Source organism: Vipera ursinii (assembly GCF_947247035.1).
Source record: "Vipera ursinii genome assembly, chromosome: 2".
NCBI classification, from domain to species: domain Eukaryota; kingdom Metazoa; phylum Chordata; class Lepidosauria; order Squamata; family Viperidae; genus Vipera; species Vipera ursinii.
The window spans coordinates 175,788,450-175,806,285 of NC_139513.1; the positions used below are offsets into that span (position 1 = coordinate 175,788,450).

The 17,836-nt window shown below is 40.9% G+C and overlaps 1 protein-coding gene across 1 annotated transcript in view; it reads right to left on the bottom strand.

The window, feature by feature from the left end:
* Positions 1–7,477: 7,477 nt before the first annotated feature.
* The window catches only part of LOC310634429 (mitochondrial adenyl nucleotide antiporter SLC25A23-like), a 42,473-nt gene continuing 32,114 nt past the window's right edge, over positions 7,478–17,836 (bottom strand). The window contains exons 6-10 of the mRNA XM_083352812.1: positions 17,466–17,618; positions 16,450–16,557; positions 13,501–13,668; positions 9,783–9,933; positions 7,478–9,142 (exon numbers count right to left, since the gene is read on the bottom strand). Of these exons, the coding sequence (XP_083208938.1) occupies positions 8,958–9,142; positions 9,783–9,933; positions 13,501–13,668; positions 16,450–16,557; positions 17,466–17,618 (765 nt within the window). The 3' untranslated portion in view covers positions 7,478–8,957. The remainder of the gene's footprint in view (positions 9,143–9,782; positions 9,934–13,500; positions 13,669–16,449; positions 16,558–17,465; positions 17,619–17,836) is intronic.

Here is a 17,836-nt window from a genome sequence, read left to right on the forward strand (position 1 = left end):
ACTCAAGCAGGCAAGGAGAGGAGGCGGTTCTTAGGAGCGATGCCCGTAGACCGCGGAGGTTGCTGTTTGGGCTTCTTGGGAGGCAGCGAAGCTGAAAAGTCATGGCAGAGCGAAGGCCAGGGCTGCTCGTGGAAACTTTGGCGAACGAGTCTCTGTTCCCCCAGCCCTACTACTCCAAAAGGTACCTCGAGGAAAACGGCCTTTGGTCCAACTCCAGACTTACTTACCTTTGGCGAAAAGATCGAAAGGGTGCCGGTTACAGCCAGGCACGTAAAGTGCACGAAGTCACCGGGAATCGAGCTGACTTTGGGTAAAATGTCACTGCGTGTTTTTTTTTAGTTTTGCCAGCTTCGCTCATTTCTAGCTTCGCTCATTTCTCTCTGTACACGCAGTGGCATAAAATGCTGAGGTTGCATTTGCGCGCTCATTTGTGTCACATTTCGAGAGAGAATTGAATAGGTAGAGAGAGACTTAGAGGCTTTTGAAATGAATTAGAATATAGAGCTGGAAGAGACCTTGGAGATCTTCTAGTCCAGCCCCCGCTCAAGCAGGAGAACCTATACCAGGGGTAGGCAACCTCGGCTCTTTTATGACTCATGGACTTCAACTCCCAGAATTCCTGAGCCAGCTTGGCTGGCTCAGGAATTCTGGGAGTTGAAGTCCATGAGTCATAAAAGAGCCGAGGTTGCCTACCCCTGACCTATACCATCTCAGACAAGTGACTCTCCAGTCTTAAAAACCTCCAGTGATGACTCTAAATGATTAAGGCACCAGGCTAGAAAGCAGGTGAGATGGTATAGAAAAAATAGGAGGAAGGCATGTTATGATGTCTGCTGCCTTGAGTTAATTTATTTTAAAAAATAACTATTTTCACTTATTCGCCTTTGAAGTTTAGCTGTACTTCAAATTAGCATACTTATCCCATGTTATATATTGCTGAATGGGAAATTTGTGCGCTTTTAAGATTTTCCTCTAAGTAAAGCCATGTTTCTCAGGGTACAGGTAGGCCTCGATTCACAACCACATTTTTGTTGCTAAGCAAGACAGTTCTGTGAGTTGTGCCCCGTTTTGCAACTTTTTTGCCACAATTGTTCAGCAAAGCACTGCAGTTCGGTGAATTGTCTTGCTGTTAAGTAAATCTGGCTTCCCCCATTGACTTTGCTTGCCAGAAGCCAACTGGAAAAAGTTACAAATGGTGATCACATAACCTGGGATAGTGTAGCTGTCAGTTGCCGAGCACCTGAATTTTGATCATGTGACAATGAGGATGCTGCAATGGTCATAAGTTTAAAAATCAGTTATAAGTTATTTTTTTCACTCCCATTGTAACTTTAAACGGTGACTAAATTAATGGTTGTTAAGTTAAAGACAACCTGGACACAAGGCATAACCCTGTGTAACTTTGAGCTTCTCTAGATCGTAACTCAAAAGAATTTCTTCCCACAGAGATAGGAATAGAAATAGGTTTCTATGTTCTAGCATTTTTCTAAGCCACATAACATATAGCTGCATTGTATTAAGGGTACAGTGTTGGATATATATGATTTTGGATAGTACAAATGTAATTGTGGGGGGCAATTCTTTCATGATAATTATTTTTTGAGAATAATCAGATAATCGGTGATAATCTAGTACAGGCATGTCAAACTGCCAGTCTGCAGGCTGGATGCGTCACGCTGAAACCGCACCCACCCCATTGGCAGCAATGGGAAAAAAAGTCCCGATATGTTGCGCTATGTCACATGACGTTGTGAGTTTGACATGCCTGATCTAATATGATGTGAAAAGCCAACTAAATATAAAAACCCATTACTAATTGGTCATTGTCAAATGAGATCAGCATGTGTGCTTATAATTTTTGCCCCAATACGCATCATTTCATACTTGCTACTATATACCATTTTAATATACATTCACTTTCTGTGAGGACCCAGATTGTTGGGGGCAATTAAGCTGACTTTGTAATAATGCCGCTTGGGGGGGGTGTGAAAGCCCTAATAAGCAGGTACATACATAGAATGAAGGCTACTGCTAAGCTTGTAAGCCGCCCTGAGTCTTCAGAGAAGGGCGGGATATAAATGTAATAAAAATAAATAAATAAAATAAATAAATAAACATGTTTAATGTTCTTACCATTCTAAAATTACTGTGTCATTAGCAATGTTTTTCAGCATTCATTATATTCAAGATGGACAGTATTTAATATTTTATTGTTATGTATATGTAGGGGTGTGGGTCTATACATATGTTGTTTGTAGTATGTTTTAGGTGTGTGTCAAGTATGTGTTTCACTTTGAGAGCAGGCAACTAAATTTCATTTTTTATGTGTGGCGTTGTGCCCCCAGTTAAAAATGACAATAAAGATAAACTTATCTCAGTGCTTGCACCCCTAGTTAAAATACATTCATCCTAATGTAGATCTTTGAGGGCCAGTTCAGTATAGTGGTTAAGGCATTAGGCTAGTTATTTGAAGATCGTAAGTTCTAATTCTGCCTTTGGCACAAAAATCACCTGAGTGACCTTGGGCCAGTCACTCTCTTTTAGTCTAAGGGAGAAGGGAAAAACACTTCAAAAATCTTGGCAATAATACTGCAGCAACTAGTCCATGTGATCATCATGAGCCACAACAGACTCACTTGAAGGCACAAAAGCAAAATTGGACCTTTGATGCATCCTACTGTTTACATGCCATTAAATATGCAATCATTCGTACTATGCTTTCTGTTCTTCAACCAGTTTTCAATTTATAAAATAATTCCATGATCTTTATGTTTGCTCAAGTACCTTTGGTGAGAGACTTTATCAAAGATCTTTTTGAAAACTGAAAGTATATTGGTGGGCAACTGTCAACACTCTGAAAGATTAGAGTTAGTGACATTTTGTGTACTTCCGTTGACTCCTTTTCAGCAGGATATGATACTCTGCATGGTATTAACTTTCAATTGCCTTCTAAAACAGCAGTGGATGATTATGAGCTACATGAAGCCATTTTTCTGTGAATCCTGAAATCCTCGTGATTGCGTGCTCCCCTATTGAGTATATTTTATTTTTCCATTTTTCAAAATAATAGGTATGTTAAGCCTATGTTAGAAAACAGTGGCAAAATGAAGTATTATGGCTTTTTTGATGTTTTTATGTTACTTCTAAATTCATTCCCAGATACCATGCTAAGAAACAAAGTTTGGAAAATGTATTTTATTTTTCTCTTTGAAAATTTAACACAAAATGCATCAGGAGCAGCGGCAGTCATATAGAAATCTCTCACTGGAATTAGATTCAGGCAAGATATCTAGTTTCTCTGGGGAAAATTTAAATTGGAGGTCATCCAATTTATCAAATGAGCTTCCTTTTACTTAGTCCAATTGGCATCTCAAAAGGTGAGTAGATTTTCAGTCAGAAGTTCAAAACTGCTATTGAGGTATAGTACAACTTTTTTTAGCATTAAGAAGATAACCTCCTGGATCGAATGAAAAACGTTTGTTTAATTAAAGACCCTGTTTTCCTCATTGACCAACCAATCCCTCTGGAAAACCCTTACATAAGATAGGACCACAGTATCTTCCTTTTTTTCCCCCACCAAGCAAACAGTATTTATAAAGAAATTACATTTCTAACCTTAAAATCCTGACAAATATCATAAGTGAGATGTCATGGAAAGATCATCAATCATTTAAAGCCATGCAAGTTGGTTGCTGCTTCTACATTTCGGGTACAACTACTGGCAGGAAAGCATTTGAGGACACCTTATCAAGCCTCTTGCTTCCATTTCTGAATTCTCCAGATGTGTCCTTGCCCACATCTTAGAATATGTCACCTATGAGTATCTCATGCAAACCAGATATTCTCCTTTCTTTTGAATATACATGTAGCTGAAGAGGATGGGGAGATGAGACAATGGCAGCTTTGCTTTCTCTGTAATCTTCTTTCACATTCTCTACAAGACAACTGAGAACCTTCTTCCCTACAGCCAGCCGGAAGGGGGAACAAAATATAGCTATGTGGATATGTAGCAAAAAGAGCCACTGGTAGCAAAACAAGAAAGGTACAAAAGGCACTTCCAAGTTGGAACTTGACAATCCTGCCCCTTGTCCTTACTCTTTCCTGTAAAATGGATGCAGGAGCGGCCAGAGCTACCAGCCCAAGTATCCCAAAATAGTATTGTGACATGCCTATCCTACCTACCGAATCAATACTCCAAAGCAAATACAATTTTGGACTCGCCCACTTAAAATTAAAGTTTTATTTAGTTCATGTTAAAGGTAAAGGTAAAGGTTCCCCCGCACATGCGTGCTAGTCGTTTCCGACTCTAGGGGCCGGTGCTCATCTCCGTTTCAAAGCCGAAGAGCCAGCGCTTGTCCGAGGACGTATCCATGGTCATGTGGCCAGCATGACTAGACGCCAAAGGCGCATGGAACGCTGTTACCTTCCCACCGTAGTGGTCCCTATTTGTCTACTTGCATTTTTACGTGCTTTCGAACTGCTAGGTTGGCAGAAGCTGGGACGAGTAACAGGCGCTCAATCTGTTACGCAGCACTCGGGATTCGACCCGCCAAACTGCCGACCTTCTGATCGACAAGCTCAGCGTCCTAACCCACTGAGCCACCACGTCCCTATTAGTTCATGTTATTAATGCTAAATAAATGGGTGTCGGAGCCTACCCTTATTTTAATAAACTCATAAATGTACAGTATTTCCAATGAAAATTTCCAATGAAAACATTTCCCAGATGAAAGCAGCTTAGAAAGGACATGATCCTGTTGTGCAAGGCATTGCATCTTTCTCTGTTCTTCACCTTTCTTTCTTCCTGGAGAAATCTCCTTGTATCATCCTCAGCCTAGTGGCGGAATGGCTAGAATGCAGTATTGCAGGCTAATTCTGCCCACAGCCTCAAGGTTGACTCGGCCTTCCATCCTTCAGAGGTTGGTAAAATGAGGACTCAGATTGTTGGGGCCAATATGCTGACATTATAAACCACTCAGAGTGCTGTAAAGCCCTATGGGCTGGTATATAAGTTTATAGGTGCTGTTGCTATCCTGGTTTCTCACTCAGATATTTAATAACCAAGTAAGGTAGATCTTACGGAATGGCAAGCTCATATACATGATCAAAATTTACTCTCTTATAGGCAAATGGACTGTAGCAAATATCCCACTGAAAGCTCTACAGTGGGGCAAAATTCAGCATCCACTGTCCTTGACACCTCATTTGAAGGAGCGTTCCTTCCAAGAGGAACCAAAAATCCTGCCTTACTTGCAAGAAGTTCTTTCTACCTACTGAATGAGGTACTTTCCTCAAATGGAAGTGCCAATTCCCTATCTGATTTCCTCTTGCATGTAACTAAAACTAAGTAGCACTATAGTCTAACAAAAGCATAAACCCTTTCCCATTTTTGAGCATTCATTTCTTGCCGTGCCTTCCCCTCCCACCTGCATCAACCTACTTCTAGTACAGCTACAATCATGGCAGACACTCAGATGATAATTCTTTCAAGGATATGACTCAAATTCTGAAAGTCATAGGAGGTCTTTTATGAGTGATATTATGAACATTTAGTGTATCCACCATGGTAGCTTGCTTCAACATATTTTGCTGGAAATAAGAACCGTAATTAACATTTCCGGCGGACGTCAGATTGGAAAAGGCAACTACAGTTCTTAAAAAGTGACAGTGGAATAGGTCTGTTACCCTCCCATTATGGCTGTGATTCTCTCAAATGCAACTGGTTGGTGTGAGAGATTGCATAGAAGCAGGGGACAAGGATTTGGTTTATCTGAAAAGAGGCAACATGTCCAGATGTGAGAAATGTGGGAGATGATTTCCAAAGAGCCTCAACCCGAAGAGATTTCAAGATTCTGTATTCCCCCTCCCAGAACATGATATATTCCTGAAATCCATGTTGCTCTTGCTTACTTGGTTTTGCCAGTTACCGTGTTTCCCAAAAAATAAGGTGGCTTTTATTTTTGGGGGGGACCCAAAGACCCATTAGGTCTTATTTTGGGGGGATGTCTTACATACAGCAGGTGTTGAGCATGCGGGGAGGGGGGGGCAGGGCAACATTTGGTACAAACAGCGGAGCATGGTCGGCGCATGGGGTGGAGATGCAGAGCTTCGTAGCGTGGTGGTGATTGAGCCAACCTCGGAGTGTGGGGGAGGACCAACTAAAGGTATGAGAGAATTCAGGAGGGGAGGGCGCAGGTGCTCTTCCCGTGCCAGGCCAGCCCCTGCAGCCCTGGGGTGGCTGTGTTCGGCGGTGGTGGCAAGCTGATATTCCTCCGGGGAGAGCGGGGGAGGGGTGCCTTCCTGGCCCAGCCTGCCCGAGAGTTGAGCGGGGAAGCAGCAGCCCAGGGCCAAAGCACCGGCGGAGCCCCGGAGAGTCGGGGAGGATGCTGAAGCAAGCAGGCATCCTGCATGCAGCGCCGTGGCAGCTGCCCTTTCCCTGCCAGAGCCAGAATGCCGCCATGTTTCAGTTGATGCCGGCCTTCCGTCCAGTGGGCCTGGGCAGCTGCTGGAGAGAGAAGGGCCTGTTTCGGTGCCTGGTGCCCTTGGAGGGTTTGCCTTGCCACCTGCTTTCCATTTCTCTGCCACCGCGGAGCTGGAGAGCTTGTTGCACCACCGCTCAATGCTCTCACTTCCCCCAAGCATTTCCAGCTCCGTTGTATTTCTCCATCATGTTTCTCCACTGCCATGTGCAGGGAAACATATGTTTGTGGGACTAAAAAAATATATATGTTCAATTAGACCTTCCAACTTCACGAGATCTTTTTCTTTTGGTGAGAAGTTGGAAGGTCTGATTGAACTTTTTTTTTTTTAGTCCCACAAACTTCTTTTGTTTCCCTGCACATGGTGGCGGAGAAACACAACCGAGAAATGCAACAGAGCTGGCCTTGTCCAGCAGGATATCTAGATCAGGGCTTTTGAACCATTTCACCCATTGTACCACTTTTAGGATATGGCAACTTCCCAATACCACCAGTCGCCTAGCAAGGTGTCAAAAACTTGATGACCCCCCCCAAAAAAAGGAAAAAAGTGATGAAGTACAGCTAGTCCTCGACTTACAACAGTTCACTTAGTGACTGTTCAAAGTTACAATGGCACTGGAAAAAGTGCCCCCCAAGCCACAGCCGAGCAAGACACCTGCCTGCCCGCCCAGCAGCGCTCTTCCTCCTGTCTGAGGTTTTCATTGTTGTGAGCATTTCTGTTGAGGATTGGCAGAGGGGGTGGGGTGGGGGGTGTTTGGTTTTTATTCCCCCCCTCTGCTGGGTGGTTGCAGCAGGTCACTTCACACATGGTGACCATCATAAATATGAATCAGTTGCCAAGCATCTGAATGTAAATCACAAGACCCTGGAGATGCTGCAACATTCCAGCTGATGGGCGCTTCTTTTGGGCTCAGCAGACGCACCGGGATCAGCGCTGAGCTCCAGCTGAAGCCTGGCGCTGATCCTGGTGCTTCCGCTCAGCCCTGCAGCTCCAGCCATCTCTCGCTCAGGCTTGTGCGGTGCTGCCACCGGTTCAACTCATTCCCCTCCCTGGCTACCACTTTTCTAGGATGGTTGTGTACCACCTGCCAGGTACCAATGTACCACAGGTGGTACTTGTACCACTGGTTGAAAAGCCCTGATCTAGATGGGTAGCAGGTTACCCATTTGAAAGATGAAGTGGAACATTTCAGACCCTGGTAGAGGAAGAGTTTTGTGAGAAGAGGATCTGTGGACTGAATAGGTGTATAGCCTCCCCCCTGCCTTTTCCAACTTTTCAACAAAAAGGAAAAAATGAATGCCCAACTGCAATGTATTTCAGCTGGTCATAAATAAAAGAGGAGAGCAATACAAAGCAGAGCCTGAAGAAATCCTGAATGCATGGCTTCACGGACCTTAATTATGGCATTTCTTAAACAAAGCTGGTATAGCTAGTGCAAATATCTCAAAGTGAGTAGAAATATGTACATATTAGGGGATCTCATCAAAGTGCTTTGATGGTTACTACAAAATAGTAGCCCTTGTAATGTATTCCAACATTCTCTGCTCCCTCAGAATAGAAGGAAAGGGAATGGGGATAAAATGGGAGAGGCTTCAGTTCAGCCACAGAGGTCCAGGTAGAGACAGCAATCTAGCCTTATAAGTTAAAAACAGTCAATGTGCAAAATATACAGTTTCCATAGTACAGAGACAAGTAAAGTGGATCTGACTTAAAATGCAAATACCTGGGGCTCCAGCACCCCTATAGGTTTTAGGACGAGGTATGGAAGAGGGAAAAGTCAAAAGGAATTCATCATTGCAAATAGAAATCTAAATGAAGAGTGGGATCTATTGGCCAAAGTCCTCAAAAATTCAGATACTCCTTTTTCTGAATGTCTGCAGAAAAAAAATGGTGGACTCCAAGGAATAATCACAGATATTCTAGTGCCGTCAATGAATTGTCTCTGAATGTATTTCCTCCAGTATTGAAAACAGCTAACAGGAGTTAGAAGGGCTATTTATCAAAAGTCAACCCATTTCACTAGCAGTTGCATGAAATCTGGCAACACCTCCAGAGCAATCATTATCAACTTATCTGCTTTTCTGCTGGGTTATGATATGGCTGTTAATGTGTCATGGTTTTTATGTTTAGTTGTTGAGGGACAAGATGTATACGCAGGAGCAGCAGGTCTGTTTGATGAACCATCTCTGCAAATTCCAGAATGTGGGCAAGGAAAAAAAAATACCTCCAAGAGGTTACATGTTTCCCCCCCCACCAAGGCCTTTGCAGGATAAACTTGGTTGTTAGTGAGCAAGTTGGCTCTTGTTCATGGAGACGTTTGTACTTTTGACCAAGGTGGCCTGGACCCAATCATTCCAAACACTCTCTTAGCTCTCCATTTCACAGCAATTAGAGTAGGATATCCCCACCTTTGCTGCCCTTCCAAAACCTTTCTTGTGAGATAGGTCCCCTGTCCTTTGGCGACCCAGGGTCCTCCTTCATCTAGATGTTACTCCCAGAGCCTGCTTCATATTCTCATACACGACATAGCTGATGCTGACAGCAGGAATAACCTTCATGAAATTGGGGGCGATGCCACGGTAGAGGCCCAGGACCCCTTCTCGGGAAAGGATGTTTCTGAAGAGAGCCAGCATGGTTAGCTGTGGTGCACCTTCAATTGATGCTGTAGAGAGCCAATGAAAAAGAGAGGAAAGATTAGCAGGATGCCTGTCAAAACATACCTGATAAAGCTGGTGAAATTCAGAGAGTCTTGTTTGAACGGGGTCACCAGGTCTTACATGGCTTGAACTCAAACCCATGGGACAGACCCTAAGAGTTAGTGCAGAGGGAGAAGGACTGACAGATCAAGGCTGGAAGTATTGCATTCCAGAATTCGAACGGGACCTAAAGATAATCTGGAATTGAGGCAGAACCTAATAACTATGTCTAGATTCTCAAAGTGAATCCTCATTGTTTGTATAATAAATGATAAAACCTGAAACAACAGAGAAAACAACCTGCCTCCTACTTGACCTGGCCCCTCACGTTGAAAACGGATTCCTCCTTTTTCTTGGAGGAACAGACAACCATGGACATACAGGTCAAATTTGGAGACCTGTTAATTTTAAGATGAATAATGAGGCCCAGGATGAACATTTTGCTTACCTTTCTTATCCCGTTTTCCTTCTCAGTTTCTTTCCCACTAATCTCCCCTATGTCCACTCCTCTGATACTAAGATTTCATGCTTAATTATCTACCCTGTAACGGTTATCCCACCTGTAACGGCTGTCAACCTTCTCCATTGAGGATGCTCTTTTCTTACCTTGAGCCTGCATCCGGGTTCGCACCAGGGCTAGGGGATAACTAGCAATTTGGCCACAGGTGCTGGAGACAGTGCCACAGGCCAAGAGGACCAAAACTCCTGGGTCAGCAGTGTTCTTGCTGTACTTCTGTAACCAGGTGTTCTTCAGTGTCTTTGGTGAGAAATGTGAGAAAGGGGGTAAGGTAATCTGGACATCAAAAGCCAGGCAGAAATACATTGCAGAAAAGGGGGGGAAGCCACTGATAGGAGCCCTCTTTTACCTGTGAATAAGCGCTTTCCTAAGGACGAGCAGCTAATCCTCAAAAAGTGTCCCACTCGTGGCGCGTAAATGAGAATTTGTTTAGAAATCAGAGTAATGTGGAGGAATGCAAACAGCGGATGAAGGATTTTTTTGAAATTAATATGAATAAAGGTACTTCTATGGATATGGTGTGGGATGCTAGCAAGGCATACATGAGAGGTGTGTTGATATATATGAACAACAAACATAGACGTGCTGTGGAAGTTAGGAGGAAAGAACTGGAGAATGAAATAAAGGAAAAAGAAAAGGCTTTGATTTTGAATTCAGAGGATGTGAAGACTAAGGAGGCTATTAAATTGTTAAGAGGACAATTTGATAAATTAATGGCCGACCAAGTGGCAACCAATCTGCGGTTTGCCAGGCATAATACTTTTTGTAACGCTAATAAACCAGGTAGATGGTTAGCTTATAGATTGAGGAAAAAACAAAGGGCTTCTAATATAGACAAGATTGAGCATAAAGGAAGGGTTGTGTTTCAACAGGACTTTATTAAGGACGCTTTTGTGGATTTTTATTCTAAATTATATGCTAAGGAGAAAATTAATGAAAAAGACATTGATATATATTTGGAAAATGCTAGCATCCCGGTTCTTACGCAAGTACAAAAAGAAGGGATTAATCAACTGATTACAGAAGAAGAAATTTTTACAGCAATTAAGGAATTGAAGGTGGATAAAGCACCAGGTACGGATGGCTTGACTGCGGCCTATTACAAAAATTTACAATTAGAAATGATAAAACCGTTAAAGGAACTGTTCCAGACAATCCAGAGGGGGGGAAAGGTGCCACCGTCTTGGAGAACAGTTTTTATCTCTTTGATCCCGAAGGAAGACCAAGATGCTACTCAAGTTAAAAATTACAGACCGATATCGCTTTTAAATACAGATTACAAGATATTTGCTAAGGTGTTGGCTAATAGACTGATGAGGGTTCTGCAACAGGTGATTCATGGGGACCAAACGGGGTTTATTAGTGGTAGGCAAATGAAAAACAATGTGAGGCATATAGTTGATGTGTTAGAGTTTTTGGAAAGGAACAACCAGATCCCTGCGGCGCTAATTTTTCTAGATGCTGAAAAAGCTTTTGATCAATTGAATTGGAAATTTTTGTTGAAAGTTTTAGATAAAATGGATTTTGGGGAAAATTTTTTACAACCGATTAGGGCATTATATCAAAAACAAACTGCCCGAATTATAGTTAATAATAGCTTGACAGAAGTATGTAATATTGAGAAGGGCACAAGGCAAGGGTGTCCGTTATCGCCCTTGTTATTTGTGTTAACATTAGAGATATTATTGGTTAAAATTCGGAATTCGGAAAAAATTAAGGGGATTCAAATTGGAGATCAGGACTACAGATTGAGAGCATTCGCAGACGATCTGGTTGTTACAGTGACCCAGCCAGAGAACTCTGTTGTGGACCTGATGGAGATAACACAATATGGGAAGGTTTCTGGATTTAAGGTTAATGTACAAAAAACAAAAATTTTGGCCAAAAATATGACAACACCGCAAAAGGCCCTTTTAGAAGGATTAACTGGATTTGAGATTGTTAAAAGGGTTAAATATTTGGGGGTGATTTTGTCGCCCTCTAATACAAAGCTATATAAAAATAACTATGAAAAACTATGGGGGAAAATTCAAAAAGAATTGGAGAGTTGGGAAAAATTGCAATTGTCTTTGTTGGGACGGATTGCAGCAGTAAAAATGAATGTCCTGCCTAAATTTTTATTTTTATTTCAAATGATACCGATTCTTAAGAAAGATTCTAATTTGGAGGAATGGCAGCGAGGTATCAATAAATTTGTGTGGGCAGGGAAAAAACCACGAGTTAAACTTAAGATTATGCAGGATACTCGTGAGAGAGGAGGCCTTAAATTGCCCAATTTTAAATTATATTATGAAGCTGCTGCATTAGTAGGAATAAGTGACTGGATTAATTTGACACAAGGGAGGTTATTAAATCTTGAGGGCCACGATTTGTTATTTGGCTGGCATGCATATTTGTTGTATGATAAGAAGGTAGACAACGTGTTTAGGGTACATATTTTAAGACAGGCATTGTTGAGAGTTTGGAAGAAGTATAGACATAAGTTAAGTTGCAAGATACCATTGTGGGCAATTCCAAAACACGCAATAGAAAATATACATGCTGGCTTCAAACATGATCTGACTACGTACAAGGAGATTCTCAGTTTGGAAAGAAATGTTTGGTGTTTGAAATCATATAGCCTCTTGCGAGAAGAGAAGGTTGTTCAAAATTGGTTTCAATATACTCAGTTACGGGCCAGGTGGAAAGAAGACCAGAAAAATGGATTTACAATGACTGATGAAAATTTGATAAAGCAAATTAGGAATCAGGGACCAGCACATATCAAACGGATATATCTTGCGTTGATAGAGATTGACTCAGAAACAGAGCTTGTCAAGGATTGTATGATAAAATGGGCCCAAAATATTCAGGAAGTTATCACAATGGACACGTGGGAAAAGATTTGGGTGAGGAACGTAAAATTTACTCAAGCTCAAAATCTAAGAGAGAACTTTTATAAAATGTTTTATAGATGGCATTTAGATCCTAAAAAGCTTGCAAGTATGTATCCGAATTATCAGCCTAAATGTTGGAGGTGTGGTGATGAAGATGCAACATATTTTCACATATGGTGGACATGTAAGAAGGTTAAGGCTTTTTGGATAAAAGTTTGGTGGAATATGCAGAAGATTTTTAAACAGAGGATAAAGTTTTGTCCGCAACTTTTTTTGTTGGGAATAATTGTAGACGCTACAGTTGTGGACATTAAGTTGATGCTGAACTTAATTACGGCGGCAAGACTTTTGATAGGCCAATATTGGAAGAAAGAGGAACTGCCGTCCATAGAGGAGTGGACTTTAAAGGTCTCCGACCTGGCAGAGATGGCGAAGATTTCGGCCTATTTGAAAGATCATTCGCAAGAACGCTATATTATGGAATGGAGAAAATGGATTGATTTTATCCAGAACAAGTATAGGGTTAAGAAATTTTATGTAGCATTTGAATAAGTCTTCTTTCGTTTTTTTTTCTTATCTTAGTTTTTTTTATATATATATTCAATATTATTAAGGTTTGTTTTATCCTATATAAGCTAGAGAGTGATGGATTTTAGAGTTTATAGTTGTTAGTATATGATTGTTTATGATTGCTTTTTATATATATACCTTGTATTTAGCTCTGGGAAGTCGGGGGGGGGGAGGTAGGGAGGGGGGGAGGTAGGGAGGGGGGAGGGGGGAGGGGGAAGGGGGGATTTTTAAAGGTAAATTGTATTTTAAAACTTTTCAATAAAAAAAAAATAAAAAAAGTGTCCCAAAGGAAAGAGCATGTCAGCATAGCCTCTTCCTTGGATAGCTCCTTTATTCTTCGAACCCACGCCCAACCACTGACCTCATAAACTGCCAGGTCGATACCAGCATAGGGGATAATGCCCAACATATTTGGTAGGTAGCCCTTGTAAAAGGCAGGGATTCCTTCCTTCTGTAGGATCTTCCTGGCACAGTCTGCCACACCTGAATACTGGCCTGTCTTGCCAAGGGCCAGTCGTGTCTTCATAACCTAGGGGGAGAAAAAATAATGAACTAGATGTTAAACAAGAAAACGCTGTCTCTGTATCTGCATCTGTTTCTTCTAATTTTACACCTTCCTGCACTTAATTTCAAGAATCTTCTGCAAGTGATTAGTTCAGAAATGTAGCAAGCATTTTCTTTTTCCTGATGACTTATAAGATGTCAATTAAAAGAAGATTGGCCCAGACCATCTTGGTTATGATCCATCTCACGCTACTCTTGGTGAATGGGGCTCCCTACCTCTGCAAAAAAAGGAATGGCTTTTCCAAGATAAACAGCTATCAATTCAGTTGTCTCTACTTAAACTGACAGTGTTTTTCTATTATTTTATTTTGTCCCGCAGATCATGTACTTAAGAATTCCTAATTAGAAAAAAAATATTAATCTATCTGAAATTGGTTATACAAATTCTTTACCAAGCTAACATCTGAAATTGATAATGAATTGGAAGAAGATAAGGTTTAGGAATTAGGGTTGCCCATGTTAGACATTTTGAATTCCTGTGAAATGTGGAATAACTTAGTTCTGTTGGGGGTCATAATCTCCATAAAAGATCCATTTTTCAATCAGGAATACTTCAGGATACTGGATGCCTCTTACATGCTCAGGCTGTGGTGGTGACCAATAATTCCTTTTATCAACTTTAGGTGCTAACTTAGCCACTTCCAGGGGAAAAAAGGAATTGGAACACAGGCCCTAAACTCCTATATCAATTACTGCATCAGTTTGCTTGTGACAGTTATTTGGAAACTATAATTCACTTAACCTTATGGCACCCAGGTTAATTGCAGAACATATATAAAGATTTTATGAGTTTTGTTGATTGAACTTATATGTTTAAGCTACATTCAAGATGCCATTTTGATGATAGCATCTGGGTGTTGGAATCATGTCTAACACAATGGGCTTTTAAAATTTAATTTAATTTAATAAAATATGCAGTTTGTTATGTTTTGTGCTTTTACTTAAATGCTAGATATGATTTTATGTTAGCTTCTTTTACTGTTTCTATTTTATTGGTGCTTTACATTATTTGTGTTATTGGTATTGTAACTGTATCATGCCTTGAAAATCACGATGACCAAAAGCAGATTAAAAATAATCTAAATACATACAAAGGAGCAAAAATTGGGTTTTGGTCTGCTAATACTACTTCCTGGATAGCACTTAGCTTATATCCAGAATAAATTGGAAATGAAGACTCATTACATATATCTCTGGTATTGGTACTAAGATCACTCTGTGCCCCTCTCCTTCCCAAACACAGGGAACCAAGATAGAAAGCAGATGCCTTTTGAACTATTATGAATTCTGCCTGAGTTTTCTCATGAATGTAAGAATGTGCTGGGAAGAACAGCTCTGAGATACCCATTCTTGCAGTGCTCAACTTTCTCCTTACCGACATTACCTTTATGTAAACTACAAGTCCAATTCAAAAAAACTGGGCATACACCATTCATTTTATATCAAAAAGTTGTACTAAGACTAATGGGGAAGGTGCTAGAAAGGAATAGCACACATAAACCCCACACATTATCACGGTCATACCTGGAATGAACTGCATTTCTGATCCTCTACTAGCAGTTTTAAGAAGGAATCCACAGTTAGGTAAATGCCCTGTCCTCCCTTCCCTACCAATCTTTGAGTAACTCTCAGCACGAGATTAAAATTGCTATTTACTCTGAGTTGAAACTTGACTGGTTTATGTCATTACCTAAAGAGGCACATGCGCTATCAATACTATATATTAAAGTAAGCTGACTGAGTGCTCATTCATCCTAATAAATCATGGAAAAGTCATTTGGTAAAGTATGGTTGGGCACCATCCAGAACAGCATTATTAGTACCAGAGCAAAACTGCAGTTCTCATATCCTTTATTCAAATGAATCTACTTAGTGCCATCTGCTGAATAGGGTTCACATTTGCCTGAAGCTCTTAATTTATCTATTTTTCCTACTGCTATCATCACAATGGACCATATTTCCAATGATTTCACTCATTTCTTAAATCTAAGCAACGTTCTGTGCTCGTATGTGTGCACTCTTCTGATTCACAATAAGACATAAGGATTCTGGAGATGCTTTTGTAAACTGAAACTTGCAAAACCCTCCGTTATTGCTGAAAAGAAAGACTTCCTCACCAACTGCTAGAAAAGAACTTAAGAAAATTATTTAAGAAAGAAGACATTTTAGAAGACATCTAAAATTATTGGGGAACAAATTGGTAGTAAATTGGATATAATTGCAGAAATTCATATAACATTTCAATTTCAGTAAAACATGTTAAAAGAAATTCATAAAGGTTTGGGGAGTAATTTCATATGGGGCAACAGTCCTTGTTTCTGAAAACCCAGAGTGGAGATGTAAAGCAGAAAGCCCTCCTTCAGTTACCACGGAAGGAATCAGAAGACAACTCATCTGCTTATTCAGTCACCAAGATGGATAAAGAAGTTCAATGGGGTCCCCCATTTTTCCATAAGCAGCTGATCAGAAGAAAGATTAGCTTTTATGAGACACTTCCAAATCCAGTGTATGCAGTGCAAGAAATTTGGTACAAGGAAAGAGGAAAGCTGAGCATTTTGTGTAGCAAGCAACGCCAAATGCAAATATAAGGGAAAACTACTCTTTAATCAGCTGAAACCTAAACCTGGCCCTGTGGCGATGTTTGGCTTGAACACATCCCTGGAATTATTTGAGGAGTATACATTTTGATTAAAAAGTAGAGGGCATGGCCTTCGGACACTATAGTACCAAAGAGGAGAAATTTTACCTCCATGGGGTAGATTATGGTCTGTGCTGTGGCCCCAGCCAGTGAGCCAGCAACAAATCTCTCCTGTACCCTTAAACTTTCCTGTTGCCCACGAATTCCTCGCTTTATCTGCAAAGAAAAGCAATGGATTTAGACAAAGATAGACTGGAGACTCCTCTACTTTCATCTCAATTAACTGAGTAAGGGCAGCGTGCATAAGAAATTACTATATTTTATATCAGGAATGGTATGTTGCTGCACCGGGATATCAGTTTCTGTAGGGATTTCAATAATAAGCAATGAACCTCTTAACAGAATTACTCTTCACTATAACTTGGCTAGATCAGTTGCTTCATTTTGCTGAAATGTTGATATTTGGGTTGTAGGAGAAAACGTTGGAACTTATAGAATTTTTGTTATTGATTAGTCTGCTTCTCAATTTTTTTTCCAGGAGCTCAAGACAGCACCCACCAGACTTCCCTTCTCCTATTTTATTCTTAGAAGATACTGAACTTAATAATTTGTCTTGAAGCATCCAGTGAACTCCCGTAGCAGAATGCAGAGTTGAATCTGAGGACTCCCATTTCTAGTCAATCATCTAACTACTAATCTTTTGGCAACAGATTACCAAGGGAGAATGCCAAACAGAAAGCATGGAATTTGGCTCTGAAAAAATTTCTAGTCCTGCTGTAACAGTAAGCTTGTAATCTGGGGGGCCTTCTGGATTCACGATTCCTTTAAGAAGAGCATATAGAAGTCTGGTTAAGAACACCTTTGCTCACATTTGGCTGATGCTTTTCAAAAATAGGGGACGCTAGCAACAATCATCCTTTGCCTTGTTGTAAAGGATGGACTAGTACAATTTCTATTATGGAGCTGCAACATTTGCAAGTTATGGCTGGTACGAAATATGCCATCCCAACTGAGAAGGAATGTCATCCACTGTCATGTAACACTTTTACTTTGAGAGCTGCAGTGGTTGCAGCTCGCTTGTTGATATTAGTGTACACAGCTACAGACATCTTTCAAATCCATACCTGCTCGTAAGCCATGAACTTGATGGCAGATTCGGGTGCAATCTTGAGAACGTTGATGCCATTGCCCCGCCACAGCGAGCACAGGCCTCCCTCGTGAATCATGCCTTTCAGTCCACCAAGCACATTCATGGTGTTGTTCTTTGATGCATGGACCTGCAGATAAGGTGCAGACACAAAGATTAACCCTATATTATATGGGGAGGAAGCAGTGAAAATACTGTAGTGTTGGAGGGCTATTAAGAACCTTTTAAGACCTTTAAAAATGGTGTTGTGAAAGACATAACATGATGTAACTATAATCTTATTCACCAAATCTGTTAATGACAATAATGTTCAAGCTGAAAAAGGGGGAGGAGCTACACATTCATCTT